The 24,476-nt window shown below is 63.7% G+C and overlaps 4 protein-coding genes and 1 long non-coding RNA gene across 8 annotated transcripts; 3 read left to right on the forward strand and 2 right to left on the reverse strand.

Moving 5' to 3' along the window:
• Window positions 1–495: 495 nt before the first annotated feature.
• On the forward strand, window positions 496–6,472 carry LTBR (lymphotoxin beta receptor). Of its 2 annotated transcripts, none has more exons than XM_029054553.1 (10): window positions 496–603; window positions 778–877; window positions 1,093–1,218; window positions 1,398–1,550; window positions 1,977–2,073; window positions 2,652–2,788; window positions 3,686–3,793; window positions 3,972–3,997; window positions 4,084–4,306; window positions 5,747–6,472. In XM_029054553.1, the coding sequence occupies exons 1-10, from the start codon at window positions 499–501 to the stop codon at window positions 6,004–6,006; spliced, it is 1,335 nt and encodes a 444-aa protein (XP_028910386.1). In that variant the 5' UTR covers window positions 496–498; the 3' UTR covers window positions 6,007–6,472. The 2 variants fall into 2 exon arrangements, with proteins under 2 accessions (XP_028910386.1, XP_028910387.1); XM_029054554.1 differs by having other exon boundaries at window positions 1,980–2,073.
• A 2,365-nt stretch (window positions 6,473–8,837) lies between these two features.
• CD27 (CD27 molecule) lies at window positions 8,838–11,807 on the forward strand. Its single transcript, XM_029054430.2, has 6 exons — window positions 8,838–9,079; window positions 9,444–9,575; window positions 10,207–10,380; window positions 10,704–10,793; window positions 11,031–11,156; window positions 11,413–11,807. Exons 1-6 carry the CDS (start codon window positions 8,938–8,940, stop codon window positions 11,553–11,555), a joined length of 807 nt encoding a protein of 268 aa, XP_028910263.1. The 5' UTR covers window positions 8,838–8,937; the 3' UTR covers window positions 11,556–11,807.
• On the reverse strand, window positions 9,967–11,079 carry LOC114807823. Its single transcript, XR_003755876.2, has 3 exons — window positions 10,996–11,079; window positions 10,399–10,469; window positions 9,967–10,005 (listed from the first exon to the last, which is right to left on the reverse strand). It is a non-coding gene; the product is annotated as an uncharacterized LOC114807823 (long non-coding RNA).
• Window positions 11,808–12,810: 1,003 nt separating the features above from the next.
• On the forward strand, window positions 12,811–17,644 carry TAPBPL (TAP binding protein like). 3 transcript variants are annotated; one of them, XM_029054427.2, is made up of 7 exons: window positions 12,811–13,065; window positions 13,263–13,490; window positions 14,125–14,385; window positions 15,145–15,489; window positions 15,651–15,959; window positions 16,255–16,335; window positions 17,392–17,644. In XM_029054427.2, exons 1-7 carry the CDS (start codon window positions 13,017–13,019, stop codon window positions 17,640–17,642), a joined length of 1,524 nt encoding a protein of 507 aa, XP_028910260.1. In that variant the 5' UTR covers window positions 12,811–13,016; the 3' UTR covers window positions 17,643–17,644. The 3 variants fall into 3 exon arrangements, with proteins under 3 accessions (XP_028910260.1, XP_028910261.1, XP_028910262.1); XM_029054429.2 differs by lacking the exon at window positions 17,392–17,644 and adding an exon at window positions 16,433–17,234 and having other exon boundaries at window positions 12,812–13,065; XM_029054428.2 differs by lacking the exon at window positions 17,392–17,644 and having other exon boundaries at window positions 16,255–17,234.
• On the reverse strand, window positions 17,547–22,958 carry VAMP1 (vesicle associated membrane protein 1). Its single transcript, XM_029054431.1, has 5 exons — window positions 22,819–22,958; window positions 20,624–20,753; window positions 20,346–20,504; window positions 19,290–19,341; window positions 17,547–18,923 (listed from the first exon to the last, which is right to left on the reverse strand). Coding segments are annotated over exons 1-5 (360 nt in total). The 5' UTR covers window positions 22,821–22,958; the 3' UTR covers window positions 17,547–18,906.
• Window positions 22,959–24,476: the final 1,518 nt, after the last annotated feature.

Raw genomic sequence — 24,476 nt, forward strand, 5'->3', positions numbered from 1 at the left:
CCGCCTCGGGCCCCGCTCAGTTAGACGGGCCGACAGTTTGGGGACAAACGGACAGTGCGAGCCCCCTCTCCTCTGCCCCGTCCCCCGTCCCCACCGTCCCGGGAGGCCGGGGGCTTCTCTGGGGGCCGGCCGGGGGGGAGCGGCGTCCAGCTCCCGGCCCGCCTTCCGGTCCCACTGGCCGCTCCTCCCTTCCTCCCTTGCTCCCTCCTCCCTCACGTGCTTTCCCAGTCAGGAATCCCCCGCCCAGCGCGGCCCGGCCGAGCCTGTTCCTCTTCCCGATTGCGACAGCCCCGGCCCGGCCCCAGCCCGGCCCCGCCCCGGCCCCGCTCCTACTCCCAGACCCCGGCGGCTGGAGGCCCCGGCCAGGCCCGGCCGCACCCCGCGGCCCCGGGCCCCCCTCCCCACCCCCCTGCTGTCCCGGGGGGGCCCGAGCCCTGCCCACCCCGGCCCCGGGGGCGCGGGCTGCCCCCCAGGGCGCCCCCCGCCGCCCCCGTCCCCATGGACGCCGCCCGCCCTCGGGCAGTTGGCCGGCCGCGGGCCCTGGCCTGGGGGCCAATTTTCCTGAGCCTCTGCGGGCTCCTGGCCCGCGCTCAGCCCCGACAGGTGAGTCCCGGCCCCTGAGGCGGGGGCGGGGGCGAGGGGAGGGAGGAGGGAGGCAGGGGCAGGGACGGGAGAGAAGGAAGAGGGCAGAGGAAGGGAGATGAGGGTCTCCCCTTTGCGGGCCTCGGGCCCCCTGCCGACCCCACGTCTCCCCCTCGCCAACCCCGCTTGGCCCAGGTGCCCCCCGACCCTGCGGACAGCCGGAGCCCGTGCCGGGGGAACGAGACCCACTACTACAGGACCAGCCGCGGGGCCTGCTGCTCCCGCTGCCCTCCAGGTGGCACCGGCCGGTCCCCGGGCAGGGCGGGCAAGGACCGAGCGGGAGGAGGAGGAGGAGGGGCGGACGGGGGAGCCCGGGGAGCGTCCAGCCGGGCGCCACCCCGGGGGACGGGGACCGAGGCCTTGCCTACCGCGACGCCCACTGGGATGGAGGAGGTGCCGGGGGGCCGGCGGGCGGAGGCTGGCGCCCTGACCTCGGATCCCCCCGCGCAGGCAGTTTCATCTCTTCCCCCTGCACCGGGGATCGGGACACCCTCTGCTCCCTGTGTCCGGCCAACTCCTACAACCAGTACTGGAACCACCTCCATTACTGCCAGCTCTGCCGCTCTTGCGACGAGGGTAACGTCGCCGGCCAGGACGCCCGGGAAGGGCGCCGGGGGCTGGGTCCTTCCTGGGGAGGAAGGGGGAGGGAGTCTGGGTGGGGGGGGGCGCCAGGGTCCGTGACCTCCCCCGGGAGGGGACGGGGGACGGCCAGGGTCCGCGGCCCCTCATCCGACCGCCACCTCCCCCGTCCCCAGTGCTGGGCTTCGAACAGACCAGTCCCTGTCGGGCGGATCGACAGACCGAGTGCCGGTGCCGCCGGGGGACGTACTGCCCGAGGGGCTACGCCGACTGCGACCACTGCGTGGCACTCCCCTCCTGCCCCCCGGGCACCGAGGCCGCTTTCCAAGGTCAGGAGGGGACGGGATGGAGTAGGCCGAGGGGGCGTGAGGCAGGCAGTGGGACACGGGGCGGACCAGGGAGGCTGGAGGGGCGGGGGGAGGGTCGCCTAGGTCCAGGACCCAGAGGACTCTTCCCCGTGCCCGCCGGGCACCCCCAAAGCCCCTACTCTGACCCCACTCACCCAGCTCATGGCAGGAATCGAGGCGAGTTGTCAGGTGGTCGCAGAGGAGGGCCGGGTCCCTGGTAGAGGCTGGCCGTCGACGTGGGTAGCGATGAGGGACGGGAGAATTCGAGGAAAGAAGGTCGCAAGAGAGACAGGGGCACGCATCCACATGGAGCCCGGGGTGGGGGCTCCGCAGGAGGGCACGGTACCCAAAGCGGGTCGGCATCCCCCCGCGGGGCCCCACCCATCTCGTACCCTCCTCTCTCACCAGCAGAAACCGGAAACACTGTCCCCGCGTGCGTGCCCTGTACAAATGGCACCTTCCAGAATACGTCCTTACCCGCAGCCCGCTGCCAGCCCCACACAGAGTGAGTGCCCTCATCCCGGAGACGCCCCTGGAATCTCCTCCCCTCTCCTGACAGCCCCCCCATCTCTCTCTCTCTCCTTCTGCCCACCCATTCGCAGGGGTCATAATTTGGATGACAGTGTGGGGCTTGTCGACGCCGGCTCTCCGCGGGGTCGGGAGAGTGTGGCGGAGGTGGGCTGAGGGAAAAGGTCAGACAGACTCGATTCGAGTTCCTCCCTGACCCTCCCTGCTGGGGAGCGAGGCTGGAGTCTGTCCCCAGCTTCACCCCCACAGCTAGAATTCAGGACATCAATCCCATCGCTCCCACAGCTGGAACTTGGGGGTACCAACCCTATCAGCCCCAAAGCTGGAACCCGGGAACACTTTTCCCCATTGCCCCCACAGCTAGAACCTGAGGGTACCAACCCCGTCGTCCCCAGAGCTAGAACCCGAGAATACTGACCCCATCACCCTAATTGCCCCGTCCCCACCTATTCGGGCATGGGAGTTGGTGAACCCTTGGGCCTGGTTGTGGTGCCAGCCTGGGCGTCCAGGTGGGCCAGGGCTCCAGCTGGCATGTTGTGTCACCCTCTCTCCCAGCTGCCAGAAGCAAGGTCTGAGGACGGAGACTCCCGGCACGGCTGAGGCCGACGCTCGGTGCCAGGTGCCAGCCAGCCCCCCCGTGGGCAGCCCCACACCTCCCACGGTCAGCCCCGATGTGCCCACAGTGATGCCAGGTAAGGGAAATACTGCGGGATAGGCAGACCCCCTGTACTACTTACCTCCCTGGTTTGGGTCTTCGCTCTTTGGCTTTGGCAAACAGTATGCATCTGCAGCTGCTTGTTGCCCCAGTTTCACTAAACTTCTCGAGGGCAGGGTGCCAGACCTCTCCTTCCAATGTTTGTGTCCAAGCATCCAGCACAGCATTCGGCACATAGTAGGCACCCGGTCCTTCACTCTGCACACAAAAGGCACCTGGGAGAGCATTCTGCACACAGTTAGCGCCCGGCCCAGCGCTCTGCACACAGTAATCGCCCAGCCCAGCGCTGTGCACGTAGAAGGCACCTGGGACAGCGCTCTGCACACAGTAGACACCCAGCACAGCACTGCCTCACAGTTGGCACCTTAAGCCGTGCTGGTGATCATGGCCCAAAGCCTAAAGGTCGTCCCTTCTTCAAGCCTCAGTTTCCTCTTCTGTAAAATAACCGCTGTCTGGGTCTCCGAGTTCATCGCTGGGATCGGCGCTTACTTAATACAGAGAAGCAGCGTGGCTCAGTGGAAAGAGCCCGGGCTTGGGAGTCCGAGGTCATGGGTTCGAATCCCCACTCTGCCCCTTGTCAGCTGTGTGACTGTGGGCAAGTCACTTCACTTCTCTGTGCCTCAGTTCCCTCATCTGTAAAATGGGGATGAAGACTGAGAGCCTCACATGGGACAACCTCATTCCCCTGTATCTACCCCAGCGCTTAGAACAGTGCTCTGCACGTAGTAAGCGCTTAACAAATACCAACAGTATTATTATTATTACAGTGCTCTGCACACAGTAAGCGCTCAATAAATATGATTGAATGAATGATTTTAGTGGCCTTGTACACCCCAACGTACTGACCGCTGTTGTCCCCGACCTGTTTTCCCAGGGCCTGTGATGCTGTCGGTCATCCTCCTGCCCGTGGTTTCGGTGGGCCTTGTCGTGTTGACTCTGCTCTGTGCCCTGAAGAGGCATCCGTCCCTCTGCAGGAAGCTGGGTGAGGACCCAGGGTGGGGCCAGGCAGGGGTCGCCCTAGTCCCTGTGGATGACCTCCCCACCATCAGATGGCCAGGGTCTCCCCGCAGCACCCCAGCCGGGGGTGGGTGGGGAGCGGGCACGTGAGGATAAGATGGGAGGGGCCGGTTCCCAGCTAAACCGACTGTTTCTCTCCTTAGGCTTCCTGCTGAAGACGAGCCCAGAGGTAAAGCCAGGGGATGTGAGCAGAACGTGGAGGTGTGGGGAGGAGGGCAGGGGGCAGGGCTTCTCACTGGTCTCTCCTTCCCCCAGACCCCAGACATCGGACCACGTGCCAGCCTCGTCCCTCCAGACCTGGTGGAGCCGCTGCTGAGAGCCCAAGCTGGGCCTGTCGCCCCCGTGCCCGCACCCGTCCCCCCACCCGTGCCCGCGCCTGTGCCCGAGGAGGAGCTGCTACAGCACAGGCAGAATCCCCAGGGTCAGGCCAGGGAGCTGGGGCCCGAAGCCGCAGACAGGGACAAGGAATTACATCCAGGTGGGCTGGGAACAGAGATGACCAAGGGAGGGAGGGAAAGCGACCCGTTGGGATTTGGGGGAGTGGGAATTTGGAGGGGGGACTGAAAGAGGTTCAGAGATCAGAGACAGAGAGATTTAGAGCACAGAGGCTCAGATTCAGAGAGAGACTCAGAGGCAGCGAGATTAGGAGAAACAGAGACTCCGAGACCGAGAGAGACTCAGAGGTTCAGAGTACAGATTCAGAGAAACAGACAATCAATCAGTGGTATTTATCGAGCGCTCACTGCGTAATCGATTGCGTGCAGAGCACTGGACTAAATGCTTGGGAGATTAATGGTTGATGTGCCCCCTGCCCACAAAGAGTTTATGGTCTAGATGGGGAGACAGACATTAAAATAAACTAATGAGATGTACATAAATCCTGTGGGGGTGAGGGGAATATCAAATGCTCAAAGGGGACAGATCCAAGTGCGTAGACAGTGCAGAAGAGAGAGGGACTAGGGAAAATGAGGGGTTAGTCGGGGAAGTCTCAGAGGAGATGTGATTTTAATATGGCTTTGAAGGAGGGGAGAGCAGTGGTCCGTCGGATAGGAAAGGGAACAAAGTTCCAGAACCGAGTGGGGACGTGGTCAAAGAGTAGGTGGGGAGATAGATGAGATCGAGTAGAAGCAGAAGTCGAAGCAGCGTGGCTTAGTGGAAAGAGCACGGGCTTGGGAGTCAGAGGTCGTGGGCTCTAATCGGCAAGGTAAGGTAGGAAGGGGAGGGCTGCCCGAGTGCCTTAAAGCTGATGGTAAGGGGTTTCTGTAAGATGTGGACTCAAAGACAGAAAGAGAGAGAGAGATGGAGAGGCAGAGAGACTCAGAGACGCCGAGAGAGGCTCAGAGATTCCAAACCCAGAGAGACTTGACCAACAGAGACTCAGAGACGGGGAGAAACTAAAGGACGCAGAGAAACCCAAAGACAGAGCCCCAAACCAGCAGGCTGAGATAGCCTGATAATAATAATGTTGGTATTTGTTAAGCGCTTACTATGTGCCAAGCACTGTTCTAAGCGCTAGGGTAGACACAGGGGAATCAGGATGTCCCACGTGGGGCTCACACTCTTAATCCCCATTTTACAGATGAGGTAACTGAGGCACAGAGAAGTTAAGTGACTTGCCCACAGTCACACAGCTGACAAGTGGCAGAGCTGGGATTCGAACTCATGACCTCTGACTCCAAAGCCCGGGCTCTTTCCACTGAGCCACGCTGCTCCTTGTCAGAGCCAGATCCCCACAAGGGGCAGGATCATGGCAGGGCAGAGAGAGGGTCCAGGGATTGAGGGAAGGGACACAGGGCAAGGGCAGAGGGGGTGGGTACAGAGAGACTCTGGGAGGGGGGAGAGCTGTGAGTGGGGGTCTTGGGTATGGGGGTGAGGGGGACAACCTCACTCTCTGCTGTCTCCCCGCTCCCAACCCCAGGCACCAGTGGTTTCCACGTCACCGGGGGCTCTGTCACCGTCACCGGCAACATCTACATTTACAACCTGCCTCCGGGGGGCGGGGGACGCAGCCCTGGAGACCCCCAAGCCTCACCTGAGCCTCCCTACCCCATCCCCGAGGAGGGGGCCCCCGGCCTTCCCAGCCCCTTCGGACCCCCCGGCCTCATCCTGCCCCATCAGGAGGACGGCAAAGCCTGGCATACACCCGAGGCAGAGACCCCTGGACAACGCGCCCCCTGACCAGACTGCTCCCGGCATCGGGCACCTGCTCCTCCTCCCTCCCCCATGCAGGATTTGAGGGGCACGAGCCAGCGGGACCAGTATATGAAGTCCTACCAGCCCCAGAAGGAGGCAGTACCAGCCGGGCAGCGGCTGGGTGGGGAAGGTGCTGGCCCAAGGACCCTGCCAGCCCTGGGTGCCAGGCACCAGAGACTCAGAAACTGAGGCTGCCCACGGGCACAGGGCCCGGGCACCTACCTGTCGAGCTCGGCATCCTGAGGACTCAGCTACGACGAGACGGCTCAGGCGCTGGGCCTGCAGAGGGGGTCGGTGCTACCCCCCGATCCTCAAAGGCCCCACGCAGTGGGGTGACCTCCCCCCTGCACCCTTCCCCTCATGGGAGGGGCTCCTGCCCTGGCACAGGAGGGGAAGGGGAGGTTTTAATGGACCCCGGGTAAAACCATGGGAATAAACCGGAGACTGGGAAGTCGGTGTCTGAAGGAGAGAAGCTCGCGAGGGCAGGGGGAGCGGATACTAAACCCTTCCCAGAGGGTTCCCCTCTCTCCCCCTCCCACCCCTCGAGTTTCCCCAGCTCACCTGAGCTCGGTTTCCGTGGCCAGCAGAGGGAGTAGAAGCCACGGGGGGGGGGGGGAGTTGGATGGAGGATCCTGGCCCTGCCCATCCCCTGCCCCCAGGTTTGGAGGAGGGGAGGGGGCTGACGGGGTGAGGACCCTGGCCCGCCTGAACTGGGGACATCGTGTTCTCCAGGAGCCCCAGCGGCCGACTGATGGATTGGCCTCCGAGGGCGACCCTGTGGGGGTTTGACTTGCGGGCGTGCCGACCACGCGGGCCCCGGAGTCCTCCCCTGATCTGCGCCGCCTCGACCTCCAAAGGTCACTGCCATCCCTTAGGCCTCCCTTTACCAGCCTCCCGGCACCCCCCCCCAGTCCCCACCCCCTGCCCTCCCCCCGACTCCCCACTTCCAGCCTGGCTGTTTCTCACCCTGCCTGGCCCCAGGTCCCAATCCCCCGCCCCTGCTGTTCTCACTCTGACTCACTGCTCTCCGGGCCCCCGAGCCGAGCCGAGGGGACAGCCCCCAGGTCCCAACTCCTGGCAGGATCCAGCCCCTCCTCTCAAGTTTACTACTGAGCCCCCTGCCCAGCCCCCTGGTCCCCGGGCTGCACCCCTCCCACTCCCTGAGGGGTACCCCTTAACCCAACTCCAAAAGTGTCCTCTCAGAGGCCTGCCCGGTCCCACTTCCCCAGAGTCTGGAGAGTCTTAGGGAGACAGGTGGGTGGACAGAGGGAAAGACCATCTGACCTCTCCTTTACTGGGTGGGGGGAGACTCAGGGCTGGGGAGGGAAGACCCCTCCTCTCCCAAACTGGACTTATCTGCACCATTTCTCGGTGTCCCCGGCAACCCCTGGCTCTGAGCAGGGCCGGCAGATCTCCCCTGGGTGGACAGGGAAATAATAATTATGGTACTTGAGTGCTTACTATGTACCAGGCACATACTGGGGGTGTACAAGCAAATTGGGTTGGACACAGTCCCTGTCCCAAATGGGGCTCCCAGTCTTACTCCCCATTTTACAGATGAGACAGCTGAGGCCCAGAGAAGTGAAATGACCTGCCCAAGGTCGCACAGCAGACAAGTGGCAGAGCCAAGATTAGAACCATTAAAGCCAGGGAAACTGAGGCTGGAGGGGCCGCGGTGGGATCGGGGTGATGGGGGGGGGGGACCCTCGCAGGGGGAAGCAGACGGACCGCGAGAGGGAAGGGAAAGGAAGGTAAAGCAGGCAGGGCGGGGGCGGCTGTGACCTAACATCAGAACGGAGACCACGTCTGCAGAGGGTGGGGGGATGTGGCTGGTGGGAATCCGGAGAGAAATGGAAAAAATGTCGTCACGGGGGGTTTGGGGGGGCAGAGGGAAGAGGAGGGTGGAACTGCTGACGGCTCCAACAGAGCCAGGTGGGTGCAAAGCGAGACCCCTTCACCTCCACAGCCCCATCACCCCGGGGGTCTCGCGTGCAGGAAGCCCCCAGTCACGTGGGGACACCTGACGGTCCTGTTCTGCCTCCCACAAACCCCCTCCAGGCTGGGAAAGGACGGGGCTTTGGGGGGGGGGGGGAGGATGACCTTTGACCCCTAGATCTTGGAGTCACTGGAAACGAGGAAGGGACTGATGATTGGGGGGCTCCCCTCCTGGCCCCCCTTCGGAAGTGAGAAATGACGGGAGGGGATAGCCAGGAAAAACTGCGGGCGGAGGGGTTAGGGGAGGTGATAGCAAGTGACATTTAAGTTGGGACTGTATTCAGTCAGTCACTCGTGTTTACTGAGCGCTTACTGTCTGCACAGCACTGTGCTAAGCACTTGGGAGAGTATAGTATTGGAGGGTGGGGAGATAAATAGGGTCTGGGCAGGAAACCGCTCCCCTCAAAGTGCCGCCTCCCCAAGGCCCCTTCCCATTTCCACGTGAGGCAAAGTCATGAGAGAATTGAGCTGGGCCGGGGGTGGGGGCAGGGGGCTGAGTGGGAGCCTGGTGGTGGCGGTGATGGTGGTGTGCGTGTATGTGCATGTATGTGCGTGTGCATGTTTCTGTGTTTGCATGTACGTGCATTTGTGCATGTGTGTGTGTGTGTGCGTGCCCTGGTGGTGGGCGGAGATGGGGGGCTGGGCATACAACGGGCACCACAAGTTTAGTTCAGGAAGGGGGGGAGGAAGCGGCGGGGGAGGGGAAGGATCGGGGGCTGTGGGGGGCGGGGGGCGGGCAGATGAGTCACACAGCAACCCAGCCCTACAGACGACAGTGGCAGCTGGGTGGGGCGGGCGGGACCCTCGGTGCAGCCCACACAGGAACAGGGACCACGCTCCTGACCGACAGCGGGGCCGCGGGGCCGCGGGGCAGTGGGGCCGAGGGGCAGCAAGGCCGGAACCGAGTGGGCGGTGGGCGCCATGGTCCAAGCGGTGCCTCTCTGGCTGGGTGCGCTGAGGTGGTTCTGGGCCTGGGGGGCCCTTGGGGCCCTGGGCACCAGCTGTCCGGAGGGTCAGTACCTGGTTGGAGCAGGGACACGGTGCTGCCTGCTGTGTGATGCAGGTGAGACCCGGGCGGGGGGGAGGGGAGGGATGCATGCACAGATCTGAGATGCCCAGAGATGGCAATGCCAAGACAGAGAGACACCACCCCCTCACCCCCAAGCAGGGAGAGTGGTGCGAGGGCAGGACAGGGGCCGGGACGGGACAGAGACAGGGGAGTCAGAGATCAAGGGAAGGCAGAGACCGGAAGAGAGGGAGGACTGAGCTTGCGGGGGAGGTAGAGACGGGAAGGACTGAGACCTGGGTCGGGGGGGTGGCGGGACTGAGCCTGGGTCAGGGGCTGGAAACCCGGGGGTGCAGACCAGGTGAAACGGGATGGAGTGGGATGTGCACCCCGGGATTCTGAGGCCCTGTTCTTCCCCCAGGCAGGTACCTGGAGGAAGACTGTGGGGAAGGGGAGCTGAAACCTCGCTGTTCCCCCTGCTCCTCTGGCTTCTCCTTCACCCCCAAACCTAACTCCCAGCGCCAGTGTGAGAGCTGCCAAATCTGCAGGCACGGTGAGACCCGCCAAGGAGGCTGGAGGCCTGAAGGCGGGGGGCAAGGGGGCAGGGGGCATGGGGCCAGGGTTGTCCGAGCGTATCCGGGCAGGAGTGTACCGGGCTGGGGAGCCCGGGGTGGGTGGGTAGCGCTCCAGTCTGGAGCAGACACTGACTTGGAGAAGGCCCAATTTTTGTATGTTATCTGTTAAATGCTTACTATGCGCTAGGCATTCTACTAAGCCGCTAATCAGGTTGGACACAGCCCACATCCCACACTGGGCTCGCAGTCTTAAACCCCATTTTACACATGAGGTAACTGAGGTACAGAAAAGTGAAATGACTTACCCAAGGGCACGCAGCAGACAACCGGTGGAGCCGGGATTAGAAGCTGGGTCCTTCTGACTGCCAGGCCCAGGGCTCTGTACTAGACCACGCTGCTTCCTCATGGCTGCCGATAGGGACCAAAGAGAATATCAGTTTGGGTGGGCAGAGGGTGAATACTGAGGAGCCCCTGGGGCTCTATTCAGAGGCCACCCTTCTTTCTCCTTCCCACCTCCACCACCCCCTTCTTACCTCCTCCCCTTCTCCTCTTCCTCCCCCACGGCCCTTCTCCCTTCGCCTTCTCCCTCGCCCGGTCCCACCCCTGCAGCCTTTCTTCAAAAATGCAACGTGACCTCCAACAGTAAGTGTGGCTGCCAGCCGGGACTGCAGTGCCAGGACCAGGACTGTACCTACTGTGTCCCCCAGCTAAAGAGCCCCCAAGCTCGCTCCACCGCCAGGCACCACCTGGTCGCGGCAGGCACCGGTCAACCCCGTTCCCCAGGTGGGCCCCCACCCTCACCTGCCCACAGCCACGAGGGGCCCAGGAGCCAGGGGAGCTCCTCGCCTCCACGGTCAGCAATCGCGGATCTCCTGGGCAGAAGAGGGCAGGGAGAAGAGAGGAGCGGGGGTTGGGGGACAGGGGCGGCTTACTTTCCCACCCCCACCCTCTGCCACCCTGCTCACACTGCCTCCCAGTTGTCCAGATGTCAGAGGGTCATAGCCTGCCCCCTCAGCCCACCCTGATCAGGGGAAGGCCACCCCCAGGGCTAACCTGGTCGCACCAGTCTCCCTCTCCCCACCCGCGACTCTCCTTCTTCCCTGCAGTACCCACGGCCATCAGCGCCGGGGGAGATTCGTCAGCTTCAGCCGGCAGCTGGGCAGCAACCACTCAGGGGGTCACCACCTCCCACCCACGTGAGTCCACGGATCTTCATCTGAACCTGGGGTCCCCCATCCCGCTCCCCGATGGGGCCACCCGATCCGTTCCCCCAGGGTCTCACCCGATCCTCTCCCCCGGGGTCCCACCCTTCCAACTCCATCAGGGCTCCCCCATCCCTGACCCCGGGAGGTCCCACCCTCCCCACTCCCCAACACGCCCACGGATCCATCCTCTTACCGCCGACCTCGGTCCGTCCCATCGCATCATCGCAGGAGTTTGGTTCCCTCCCAGCTCCGCCTTCATCCGGATGTTGGCCGTCTTCTCTAGCCTGCTCGTCGCCCTGATCCTCACAGTCTGCTGGCTGCTCTGCGAGGGACGGAGGCTGAGTGGAAAACCAGGTACCGGTGAGGCCGTGGCCGCGGGTGCCAGCTGAGGGGGGTGATGGGACCGATGTCCACGGGTGCCACCTGTGGGGATGAGGGGCTTTGTGTCCCCTAGATCCAGCTGTGGGGGGGATGGGGCTGATGTCCCCGGCGTCCAGTTACGGGCGTGATGAGGCTGGTGACCGTGGGGTCCAGCCGTTGGAGCGATGGGACCAGGGCTGAGGCCTCCAGCCCTTCCTCCTCGCCCTCACCAGCTGCCCCTCCCCTGCAGACCCCCACGCCGAGGGTGGGGCCAAGCGCCGGCCAAGCTCGGGAGAGGAGCTGTGCCCTTGCAGGAGCCCACAGGAGGAGGAGGGCAGCACCCTGCCCATCCAAGAGGACTGCCACAAGCCGGACTTGGCCTCCTACCCTTGAGCCGGCCACAGGGAGGGCAGACTAGAGCACCAGAGCTGGGGAGAGGGGCCGGATCTGACTCCGGGGTCCCTCGTCCGTCTGTGGCGGCACCAAGTGCCCACCACCAGGGAAGAAAGTAAAGAAAGTAAGGGTGAGAGAGGGGGAGGGGGTCAGGGGCACGACGACCCTCCCTCAGGCCGTCCTCTCGGCTCCAGGAGATTGGCGGGGCCTGGCACCACCCCAAACGTCTAATAAAATACAAAAACTCAACCAGCGGCCTGGTCCTGTCTGTGTGTCTGCCGTCTGCGTGTCTGGCACTTGGGCCCCTCCCCGAAACCGGCAAATAATGATGATATTTGTTAAGCACTTACTATGCGTGAAGTACTGTTCTAAGCGCTGGGGTAGGTACAAGCTAATCAAGTTGGACACAGTTCCTGTCCCACGTGGGGCTTTAAGTCTTAATCCCCATTTTACAGGTGAAATAACTGAGGCACAGAGAAATGAAGTGACATGCCCAAGGTCACAGAGCAGATAAGTAGTGGGACCAGCAGTAGAACTCAGGTCTCTATCCACTAGGCCTTGCTAAGCAGCGTGGCTTAGTGCCAAGAACATGGGAGTCCGAGGACTTGGGTTCTAATCCCGGTTCCGCCACGTGCCTGCCGTGTGACCTCGGGCAAGCCACTTAACTTCTCTGGGCCGCTGTAAAATATCTGTAAAATGGGGATGAAGACAGCGAGCCCCACGTGGGACAGCCTGATTACCTTGTATCCCTCCCAGCCCTAAGAACATGGCTTAGCACATAGTAAGCACTTACCGAATACCGTCATCATTATCCTCCGTGCCTCAGTTCCCTCAACCGTAAAATGGGGATGAAGACGGTGAACCCCACCTGGGCCAACCTGATGACCCTGTACCTACCCCCTCGCTTAGAACAGTGCTCGGCACAAAGTAAGCGCTTAACAAATATCATCATCATTATCATTATCCTCCGTGCTTCAGTTCCCTCATCCGTAAAATGGGGATGAAGACGGGGAGCCCCACGTGGGCCGACCTGATGACCCTGTACCTACCCCAGCGCTTAGAACAGTGCTCGGCACGCAGTAAGCGCTTAACAAGTACCGTCATTTATTATTTTTAAGCAACCTCGTGCTGCCCCCCACTCTCCGGGGAGGGGCAGAAGCAGGAAGCGAGAGGAGCTGCGGCCGAGCCGGGCGGGCCGGACCAAAGGCGTGCCAGGCCCGCGGTGGGCACCGGGGGGTCGGGGGCGGGAGGGAGGAGGGGCGGCCTGCGCGGAAGCCTCCGCTTTCCCCAGCAGCGTCAGCGAGGCAGCGCCGAGGCGAAAGTGAAAGGACCGGAGGGAGCTCCCGCCTCCGGAGACCCCCAGGCCCCGCCAGGCTCCCCCAGGCCCCGGCCCTCCCCTGCCCCGCCGTGCCCCTGGGGAAGGACGGGGGTCGCGGGTCCGGGGAGGGTCCCGGAGCGGCCATGTGGACGGTCTGGATGCTCCTGGCCGTGGCCGCGGCGACGGAGCCCGGTGAGAGTTGCGGGGACCCGGGGAGGGGACGAGGGCGGCGGGGACCGGGGAGCAGGAGGCCCGGGGGGCAGATACCGTGGCTTCGGGCGGGGCGGGGGAGAAGGAAGCGCCGTCCGAGATGGGGAGGGCCAGCGCGGGGGATTTGGGGGGCCTTCGCCCCTCGCCCGGCCCCCGCCCACCCAGGCCTGGACCCGCAGACCCGGGACGGCCGGTGGACGTGGTGCTGGACTGTCTCTGGCTGGAGGAGGAGGCGGCGGCGGCCGGTGTCCAGTCGGGAGGCTTCGGCAGCCGGGCCGGCGGGGCCCCGGCCACCCTGGTGCTCAAGCGGCTGCCGGTGCCCGACGACGGGGCCCTGGACGGCTTCACCGATTTTGAGGGGGTCCCCCCGGGACGGGATCCCCACCCCATCGTCTTCGAGGCTTCGGGTGAGAATCACACCCCCTCTGCCCCTCATCCAGTTCCGTGCCCCGCCCCTGCCCGTCCTCTGGCCCGGATCTGGCCTGGCTCCGCGCAACCTTGGGCCACCCCGGCCTCCGATCCAGAGAGCCCGGGCTTGGGAGTCAGAGGTCATGGGTCCGAATCCCGGCTCTGCCCCTTGTCAGCTGGGTGACCGTGGGCGAGTCACTGCACTGGGCCTCAGTTCCCTCATCTGGAGAGTGGGGATGAAGACTGGGAGCCTCACGTGGGACAACCTGATTCCCCTGTATCTACCCCAGCGCTTAGAACAGTGCTCTGCACATAGCAAGCGCTTAAATACCAACATTATTATTATTATCATCCCGTCCTGCCCAGCCTCGTGCCCCATCTGCCCTCACCCCGCCCAGCCTCTACCCCCAGATCTCTGGACCCACCCAGCCTCTACCCCATCCCTGCCCCTCCCATCCTCGTGTCCCGCCCTCACCCAGCCTCTACCTCACATCCCTGGCCTCTCCCAGCCTCTACTTCACCCCCTTCCAGCCTTTACACCAACGCCCTGGGTCCGCCCGGCCCCCGTGCCCCATCCCCTTCCCCCGGCCAACCTGCCGGGACAACCACTCACCGAGCCCCTCGCCTCCCCAGCGCCTTCGGTGCGGATCCCCCAGGCTCAGGCCTTGCTGCACGCCGACTGTGAGGGAGAGAAGGTGGCCTGCGAGATCTCGCCCTATTTCCCCCGTGGGGGGCCGGGGGCGGCCGCCTGGTTCATCGGGACCCTGCACGTATCCGGGAGCGGCCCCCACGTCTCTCTGGTGATGAGGATCCCGAAGGAAGTCCGGGAGGGGGCTGCCCTGCACCCCAAGCTCCGGCTGCCCCTGAGCCCGCAAGGGACGGTCCTGGCGACAGGTGAGAGTCGGAGGAGAGGAGCCAGGGAAGCCCCGGGGGTGGTCCTCCTCCCGCACGCCCCAGCCGGGGATTGGGGAGGGTGGGGGGCGGCGGGTCACAGAGCTCTGTAGACACCGGGCAGGGATCGGGTGGCAGGTAGGAAGGGGGTCATTTTCTCCATCCCCCTCCCACCCGGCGATATGCACCCAAACCGGTCCGAGAAGCCTGGTTCGAAGGTTGCCCCCGTCCCCCTTCTCCTGGGAGGAAGCCCCGCTTGACACCTCGGTGAAATCTCTCCTCCTGCAACCCAAAGCAGTTGCTCTGGGCTCTGACCTCTGGAGAGAAGATACTCTTTTTTGATGTATGGTATTTGCTAAGCAGTTCCAACGGGCCAGGCTATACTAAACTGGGGTAGATACAAGCTAATCACCTTGGACCCATTCCATTCCCCACCTGGGGCTCCCAGATCTTATCCCCATTTTCAAGTGAGGTTACAAGTGAGGTGAGGCCGAAAAAACTTATGACTTGTCCGAAGTCACACAGTCAAGAGGTAGGATTAGAATCCAGATCCTTCTGACTCCTAGGCCCGTGCTGTATCCACTAGGCCATGTTACTGCTCTTCCCTCAACTGTCCTCCCGCCTCACCTTGAGGTTCAGGCAGGGTAAGAGAACCAGGGCCCCGTCGCCCGCTGTTGGTGGCTGGGCCTCCCAGTCCTGCCCTGCATCTGTCCGTCCATCCGTCCCTCTCACGCCCTCCTCACCTCCTCTTTTCCCCTGCAGTGGAGTTCCAGGTGAGCACGAGGACGGCAGCCCTGCACTCCCGGCTCGGGGGCTCCTCGGCCCTGCACTGCAGTTTCTCCATTGCCACCGACTCCGGCCCCCTCAGCGTGGACTGGCGCCTTCAGCACAAGGGCCGTGGTCGGGGCGTGGCCATCTGGACCGCGGGGGGCGGCCAGGGCCAGGCCGAGCGGGCAGGGGCCCGGCTGGAGCCCGAGGAACAGCACGGGCTGTGGGACGCCACCCTGGCCCTGTCGGGCCTGGCGGTGGAGGACGAGGGGGCTTACATCTGCCAGGTCTCCGCTGGCCGCCACAAGACCCAGCAGATCGTCCAGCTCCGCATTCGGGGTGAGGGTCCGTGCCCGGGGGCCTCCCGAGGACGGATGAGGGGGGAGCTCGTGACCAGGGGAAAGGGAAGGGGACGGGGCCTCTCTAGGTCATCTGTCTGACCCTCGGGCAGTGCGTGAGTGTGGGGGGTGGTCTCATCGTCCATCATCCCCCCCACCCAGAACCACCTAAGGTGCGGCTGACGGTCACCCCCGGGCCCTCCCATACCACCTTGACGTGCCACATCGCCGGCTACTACCCCCTGGACGTGGATGTGACGTGGATCCAGGGGGAGGCCGGGGCCGCCCCTCCCCGCTCCCCCGTGCCAGGCTCCTCTTTGTCCAGCCACCGCCAGAACGCCGCCGGCACCTTCAGCGTCTCCTCCACCCTGCGCGTCCAGCCCGGCCCCGCAGGTGCCACCTACACCTGCCAGGTTGCCCACGTCTCCCTGGAGGAGCCTCTCACCGCAACTACTAGGGTTGCTCTACCAGGTACCGGTTCCCCACGGGCCTCCCATGAACGTGTGTGTACACACACATACACACACCACCACACCCACCCCCGCGTACACAAAACCTTGCACATACCCCCAGACCCCTTGCACACGTGAACCTCCTCTCCCAACCACTGAGAGCGCTCAGCACACAGAAAACGCTCAATAAATACAACCGACACCTGCACACCCTCAAAGACCCCTGCCCCGGTATGTGCACACTGTAACACGCAGCCCCGGTCCCACCCTTCTCCCCACAGTTGACCCACTTTCATGGGCTTCTCCCCTCCCAGAATCCACCTCCTCTGGTCTCCTGGTGGCCACTGGCCTCTTCCTCTTCGGGCTCCTGGTCCTGGGGCTTCGGCGACGGACTGGTAAGGTGCCCGGCTCTCACGTCGGTCCTGCCCCCTCTGGCCTCCCCACTCTCGGGAAGCCCACCGACTGACCTTGCTTCTTCCCTTCTCTCGGCAGGTGTCCCTCTCCCACCCAGCTCAACCTAGACCCCCCTCCCCTCAGAGACTTGGGGTAAAGGGCTCCTACGGCCCCCTCCCCAGCTTCTCCCTGCCAGGTAGGGGGGCTGCCCTCCTCACCCCCAACACAGCTAAGCCTCAGGAACCGAGAGCAGGAAGAGGCAGCGGCATCCTCTGCTGGCCCCAGTCCTCTCCTCCGTCTCCCATCCAGGGGGTGGTGCCAGGAGAGAAGCTGGAGGTTGGAGGCAGCATGCAGATTCCGAATTAATCCCCCTCCCAATAAAGCAACGCCTACCGAGGCTTTGGGGGCCGGTGCTCTCGGGGCCCAGCTGTGGGAGCCAAAGGACCAGTACCCGAGGTTCCAGCTGTGCTGACCACTGTGACTACCAGAGCTAGCCGGCCCCAAATCCAGCCTAGTTCCCCCCTTCAGGCTCCCACCTCCTGACAACTTCCAAGCAGAGCAGGAAGGACCCCAGACCAGCCGTGTCTAACGTCCTGTCTTCGCAGCCCCCCCACCCCACCCTGCTTTCCAGCCAGGTGGTCCTGGGTAGCTGACTACCCCCTTCCCAGGGGAACCAGACCTCAGTGGGTGAGCTCGAATCTGCTGTCCTGAGGAGAGGTGGAGGTGGAGGTGGAGGTGGAGGAGAGGTGGAGTTCACCAAGGGTCGGGGGGCTGCCCGCCTCCCAGCCAGGTGACTCTCCAGGAACTGACCAAGCCCCATCGTGGGGCCATGGACCAGTCTCCCGCCCCTGAACAACAGCATACTAACAGCATAAATAAAGCTCGACCCACCTCGAACCTAGCCGGTGCTTTGAAGTTTCCCACGACCCCACTTTACCTTCTCTTGGGGTACAGGAAATGAGGGAGGGGGAGAGAAGACTAGGACAGCAAAACCTCCCCACATTTTGCAGGAGAGGAAACCGGGGCCGAGAGAGGCTCAGTGACTTCCTCTTCCTCAGAGAGCAGGCCTGAGCAGAGATTGAATGCAGTGCCCCCCTTCCTAGTACCACGGCATCCAAGACCATCACACCTCCTCCCTGCCCAGGCTGCAAGGAACTGGCCGTGGCCCCCACCTCGCTGCCAGACCCCTCCCCACCAGGCCGGGGGAGAGGAATGGGAGTTTTCTTTCTTTATTCAGAATACACGAAAGTGGTCAGTCTGCTACATGCCTCGGTGGGATCACGACTCTAACTACTTTGTACAAGGATGAGATCCGGGGGGAGGAGACGGACGGACGGGGAGGGGGGCAGAGACGACAGACGGGACCCTCGCCCAGCAGCTTGTGACGGAGGTTGGGGGGTGGGGGGGGTGGCGGGGGCTGTGCGTGAGGCCTAGTCCATGGGGAGCCGCTTTCAGCCCCCGCAGGACTCGGGGTGTGGAGGGAGAAAGTGACAGCAGACAGAACAGAGGCCGGTCCCGCCACCGCTGGTCATCCTGGGGGTGGGCTCGCAGCCCGCCTGCCCCGGGACTGAGCCCCAACAGAGGGGCCGTGGCATGGGGGCGGGGGGGTGGGGGGTGGCGGCGAAGACAGCGCTGTTTCAGCGATGGGGGCCGGTGGGCAGCTGCTCCTTCCCGCTCTTCGGCCGCGCCGGGACCGAGGGAAGGGTGGTGGGGGGGGGAGGGCTGGGGGAGGGAAATGCTTTAGCACAAATGAAATGGTGGGGCGTGGAGAGTGCACATGCGGACGGCCCCCCCGGCTCAGCCGAAGCCCCTCCGAGCCGGGGCCGGGGCTGGCAGCACCGGGCCCCATGACCCACAGACACGGGTGAGGGCCGGGAGAGGTTGCGAGGAGAGGGCACGAGCAGAGGGGGAGGCGGTTGGGGCATGAGGGAGGAGAGGAGGGGCTCTGCCCAGAAGGGCAGTACTACAGTGCAGCACAGCACCCCCAACGGAGAGTGTTCCGGGTGGGCCCCGGGCCCCCTGCCACGTGTCTCCCTCTCTGTGGGGGCAGAGGGGCTTCAGGAGGCCCGGTAAGTCCTGAGCAGGCCCCAGCCTACTCTACTCCCTTCCTTCCTTCCTTCCTTCCCCCGCGGGCCGGGCCGAGGAACGGGAGAGCCTGCGACGGCCCCCGGCCCCGGGCCAGCTCTAAGGGGCTTCCGCTGCCCCACGGGCTCCAGTGAGGTCAAGGAGGGGAAGCGGGGACGGACAGATGGACGGGACCGGGCAGAGCACACTGCCCCTCCCCCAGCGCCGCCATCGCTGGTGCTCAGGGTGTCCCCCTCCCCACGAGGCTCCACCCGCTGCCCCCTCCCCCTTAGCACAGCCCGGCTCCTTCCCCAGGCCGGCAGTGGGGAGGGGCGGCGGAGAGGAGCCGCTGTGGCTCGGTGGGGGTAAGAGGGGAGGATGGTGAGAGGCTAAACCAAGGCAAAAGGAGGAACCAATGGAAAAGCAGCCTGGGGCGGTTGGAGGGAACTGGGATGGATGGAGGCGAGGGGAGGTGGGAAGGGGAGGGGAGAGAAGAGGCGGGCACATTCTCAAGTAAAAAAGTAGACTGGAGGCAGGAGGTGGGGAGACCGCAGGCCGCAGACACAGAGAGAGAGAGAGAGAGAGAGAGAGAGATGCACAGAGACAGAGGGAAAGGAGAGACAACAGGGAAAGTTACACCAAGACACCAGACACACAGATGGGGTCAGCAGGGAGCCCAACCCAATGACCCCCTTTCCCCTGAGGTGGGGAAGGGCGAGTAGTGGGGTCCTGCTCCAGCCACCCTCCTCCCCCACCCACCAGGCCGGCTCCACGGGGCAGGGGTGGGGGGGCGTCTCATACCTTAGTCCGAGCGTGTCCGTGGCCCCCGGCCTGGGGGCAGGCCGGGCACGGGGAGGAAGGAAGGGGTGGGCGGGGGCTCGGCGATACTCACTTACAATAATGACCACGATGATGGCACAGATGGCTCCCAGCATGATCATCATCTGCAAGGGGGAGGGACGGGGTCAGCCCGGAACCCCACCGCCCACCCCAGGCACCCAAACGTAAGGGGACGTTTAGATTCAGGGATCACGGCCCCGACTGTGTGGGAGTGGGAGCGTGGATATGAGTGTGTGAGGGTGAGTAAGAGTATGAGGGGGAGCGTGTATGGAGGGGAGGGTGCCGGGCTCTTCGATGGGGGCAATCTGTCCCCTTGGCATCTGGTGCCCAACCAGGGAGCCTGGAGACCCCTGCCCCGGGGCCGAAGCTTTCCCGGCCGCCCCCTCCCCTGGCCCGTAGTCCCCCCACCCGTGGTCGTCCTTCACATCTCAGACCTCCAGCCCTCCCTAGTGTCACCACAAGGAACTGCACGCCCCAACTGGGGTGGGGGGAGGTCCCCGGGGCAGGGGGATGTGGAGGAAGGCCAGGAGGAAAGGAGTGAGAAGCGGCCTGGCCCATAGGATAGAGCACACTGGCCTCCGAGTCAAAGGACCCGGGTTCTAATCCTGCCTCCGGCCCTTGTGTGCTGTGTGACTTTGGCCAAGTCGCTCCACATCTCTGAGCCCCAGTTATCTCATCTGGAAAATGGGGATTGAGACCGTGAGCCTCACGTGGGACATGGGCTGTGTCCAACCTTATTAGCTTGTCTCTACCCCGGCGCTCAGTACGGTGACTGGCAGTGTTGGAGTAGCGTGGCCCAGTGTAAAGAACAGGGGCCTGGGAGAAGGACCTGGATCTAGTCCTCGCTCCTCCACTTGTCTATGTCACCATGGGCAAGTCACTCTCTGTGCCTCAGTTTCTCCATCTGTAAAATGGGGATTAAGACTGCGCGTTCCATACGGAAAATGGATTGTGTCCCACCTGACTAGCTTGTCTCTGCCCCGGCACTTTGTCAAGTAGCCGGCACACAGCGCTTCGATACCATTTTTTTTAAATGCATCATAAAAAAGGGGGAGGGAGGAAGAGCAGGGTGTGTGTGTGTGTGTGTGTACACAAGGGCGCGCCCCACCTTGCAGTTTTTCCACCAGTACTTTCTCTTGAGCTTCGCGGCGCTGCTCTCGAACTGTGAGGCCCCAGCCTGCAGCGCGTCCGCCCGGTCGTCCAGCTCCGACAGCTTCTGGTCTCGCTCCAGGACTTTGTCCACATTCACACGCATAATGTCCACCACCTTGCGGGGGAGGAAAGGGGGTGCGGGTCAGCACACGTTTCCATCCCAACCCCCTCCCCTTAACCCTGAGCCCCGTAGCCGGGGGGGGGGGGGGGGCGGGAGGCAGCTCATCCACCTACCTCCTCCACCTGGGCCTGTGTTTGCTGCAGCCTCCGGTTACTGGTCGTGTTGGGGGGTGGGCCAGGGGGCCCCCCGCCGGGGGCAGCCCCTTCTGGACCCCCAGGGGTGGGTGGCTGGGCGGGAGCAGACCTGTGGGCCCAAGAGAAGACCCGGTCATACCAAGAAATGCTGTTCTTCCAAGGGGCCAGTGCGGGTGCCCTGAGGGGGGTCCGGGCAGGGCAGATGGGACACCCCCCTCCCCAAGCTGTGACACTCGGATGGCTCCGAGCTGCCCTCCTGCCGGTCTCGAGGCTCCGGCACAGGAAGCAGACTCCCGGATGCCGGGTAGATCGCATCCCTCGGCGGTGGGACCTGGAGCCGCCGCTGGCCAAACCGAATCGAGAGGATGTCCTCCGGGAGCCCCCCTCCCCGCTCTGGGAGGCTCCGGGGAGGACCCTGAGCAGATGGTTTGGGCCGGGCCCTGGGGTCTCCTCCATGTCTCTGCCAGGCAAGAAGGCAGCCCAGTCCTCCCTGGGGGCAGCTGTCCAATTCACCTGGGGGCTGTGGGGCCTGGGCCAGGAGATGGGAAGGTGCCAGGAGACTGGGAAGGTATGGTCTGGTGGCATCAGGGGCCTGGAGCAGGGGGTCTGAGCCCCGGGATTCTGGGGCTGGAGCAGGAGGTGGAAAGAACACAGGTGGTTCTATAGGTCCAAAAAGCGACATTGATGGAGAGCGCATCTGTCTTGCTGGAGCACGGGTGCTGACATCCTACATGCTAGAGCATCAAGGGAAGGAGGGCCGAAAAGATCTTCAGAGAAGACCGAACCCCCTTCCCTCCCCCTCAGTTTCCCACCCTTCATCACAGAGCCCAGCGTCTCGGGGTAAATAAGCTGTCTCCATGCCTGCCCGCCATGTGCTTCCTTCAGGCCCGGGAATCCCCCGGCTGACTGCAGGTCTGAGCCCTCTGCTCTGTCCTTAGCCTCCTGTGTGATCTTGGGCCAGTCCATTACATTAACCTCTCTGTGGGCCTCAGTTTCCTCACTCGAGAAATGGGGAGGGGGGAGAAGCACCAGCCCCTGCCTCTCCAGGATCAAGCGGCACCCATCCTGGAGATGGCCCCGGGGCAGGGACCCTCTAGAGAACGAGTCCTTCAGATGAGAGGGAGCCCATCCTTCGAGCCGGGTGAAGTCTCCGCCAACCCGTGCCCCATCAGAGCCGAACACTAGCGAGGAGAGGTTCCGGCTGCAGGATCCCGGGAGGAAGATGCCACAGCCCGGGAGGCTTTTCCGGCCCAAGCTTCTCGCAGGAACCCCCCCGGGAGAGGGAAGCCGGGAGCCGACAAGGGGGCAGGCTCAGCCGGGCTGGCATCGGCCTCGCCGCTGGAGCCGAGCCAAGCAGAGTGGCGGGATGGTGGTGCCGCCGATGACAGGTTCCAGGTCGGAGATCTCGTGACGCCAGGCTGGCGGCGGGGCGACCTCAGCTGCGGTGCGGACGGCGGGAGGGGACGCCGGCGATGCGGAGGGGCTGGCTTCGATCCCCGGACGGGCCGGCCGGACCCGCGGGGCCGGAGCGGGCACCGCCGACCGGCAGCATCTTCCGGATCCCAACGGGCGGCGAGGGAGCCGACGGGGCGCCCGCTGAACCGGGAAGGCTCCGAGGAGCCGACCCGGCGGGGGGAGCCGGGGCACGGTGACCCCGACCATCCCGGCCCCCGTCCCGCCGCGAGGCCCGGATGCGTCCCGCGGCCGGGAGGACCCCCACCCCGGTCGGGGGCTCCGGCCGAGGACCGTCCGCAGGCTCCCTGCGGGCGGCGAAGGAGCCCCGGGAGAAAGGGAGCCCACCGGGGTGACCCCGGAGGCAGGGGGATGCCCTCTTGCAGGGAGGCCGGGGCTGGGGAAGGGGAGCGGACGGGACGCCGCGTCCACCTGGAGTCGCTCCACGCGTGGTATTTATTGAGCGCCTACTACGGGCAGGGCATCGTACTAAGCGCTCGTCTCCACCTAGGCTGGGGAGGCCGGGCAGGAGATGGGTGCAGCGGGGTGGTCCCTCGCGGGGGTGACAAGGCCCGGGGGCGGCGTGCGGTCGTGGCTTTCCCCGCGCCGCTGCTGCTGCTGCAATGCGCCATTCCCCCCCCTGCAACGGCCGGCGCGGGGGTGCACCGGGGTGGGGGCGGGGAGGGAGCCCCCCCTCCCCGCCCCCACCCGGCTCAACTCACATGTCTCTGGTGGAGGAGGGGGGGCGGGGGTCGGTGTCGTCCCCGGGCAGGGCGGTGGGCGCGGGACGCTGCGGCGTCGGCTGCGGTCGTCGACCCCCTGCGCGTCGCCTCCCTGCACCCGCAGCGCGGCCGAAGTCACTGCGGCCGCCGCGCGCCGCGCCCTCCCTTTATAACCGCCGGGCCCGTGACGTCCCCCACCCCGGCCCGACCAATCGGCGCCCGCCGCTGCCCCGAGCCCCGCCCACCCCCGCGCGCGCCAGCCCCTCGGCCCCGCCCCCCTGCCTTCAGCTCGTCGGCGCCGCCCCCTGGCGGACGGCCGTCTCGCCGCCCAATCCCACGCCGCTCCCGGCGGGGGGGGGGGGGGGGAGCCCGTCTCCCAGCAACGGGCCGTCGCGAGAACGGCCTCCACCAATCGTTGAGCGGCTCCTTGGCTCGGTCGGGGTCCGGGCCAATGGGGAGACTCCGGAGCTTCGACGGCGCTCGCCGCTCCTCCAATCGCCGCTGCTGCCTGGCGCACGCGCAGACCGATCCCCTCGCTCAGCGGGCTGCGGGCGCTACCTGCCCGGCATAGTCATTCATTCATTATTCATTCATTCAATAGTATTGATTGAGCGCTTACTAGGTGCAGAGCACTGTACTAGGCGCTTGGAATGGACAATTCGACAACAGATAGAGACGATCCCTGCATATATTAGGCCCTTACTCTGTGCTAAGCATTCCTTCAATAGTATTTATTGAGCGCTTACTATATGCAGAGCACCGTACTAAGCGCTTGGAATGGACAATTCAACAACAGAGTCAATCCCTGCATATATTAGGCCCTTACTCTGTGCTAAGCATTCAGAGAAGCAGCGTGGCTCAGTGGAACGAGCCCGGGCTTGGAAGTCAGAGGTCAGGGGTTCGAATCCCAGCTCTGTCACTTGTCAACTGTGTGACTGTGGGCAAGTCACTTAACTTCTCTGAGCCTCAGTTCCCTCATCTGTAAAATGGGGATTAAAACTGTGAGCCCCACTTGGGACAATCTCATCACCCTGTATCTACTCCAGCGCTTAGAACAGTGCTCTGCACATAGTAAGCGCTTAACAAATACCAACATTATTCCTTCAATAGTATTTATTGAGCGCTTACTATATGCAGAGCACCGTACTAAGCGCTTGGAATGGACAATTCAACAACAGAGACAATCCCTGCATATATTAGGCCCTTACTCTGTGCTAAGCATTCATTCATTCAATAGCATTGAGCACTTACTATGTGCAGAGCACTGTACTAAGCACTTGGAATGGACAATTCAATAACAATCCCCGCATATATTAGGCCCTTACTCTGTGCTAAGCATTCATTCAACAGTATTTATTGAGTGCTTACTATGTGCAGAGCACTGTACTGAGCGCTTGGAATAGACAATTCGGCAACAGAGACAATCCCTGCATATATTAGGCCCTTACTCTGTGCTAAGCAGTCATTCAGTAGCACTTATTGAGCGCTTACTATGTGCAGAGCACTGTACTGAGCGCTTGGAATGGACAATTCGATAACAGATAGAGACAATCCCTGCATATATTAGGCCCTTACTCTGTGCTATGCATTCATTCATTCAATAGTAATTATTGAACGCTTACTATGCGCGGAGCACTGGACTAAGCGCTTGGAATGGA

The sequence above is a fragment of the Ornithorhynchus anatinus genome, chromosome X4 (genome assembly GCF_004115215.2).
Source record: "Ornithorhynchus anatinus isolate Pmale09 chromosome X4, mOrnAna1.pri.v4, whole genome shotgun sequence".
In the NCBI taxonomy this organism is placed as follows: domain Eukaryota; kingdom Metazoa; phylum Chordata; class Mammalia; order Monotremata; family Ornithorhynchidae; genus Ornithorhynchus; species Ornithorhynchus anatinus.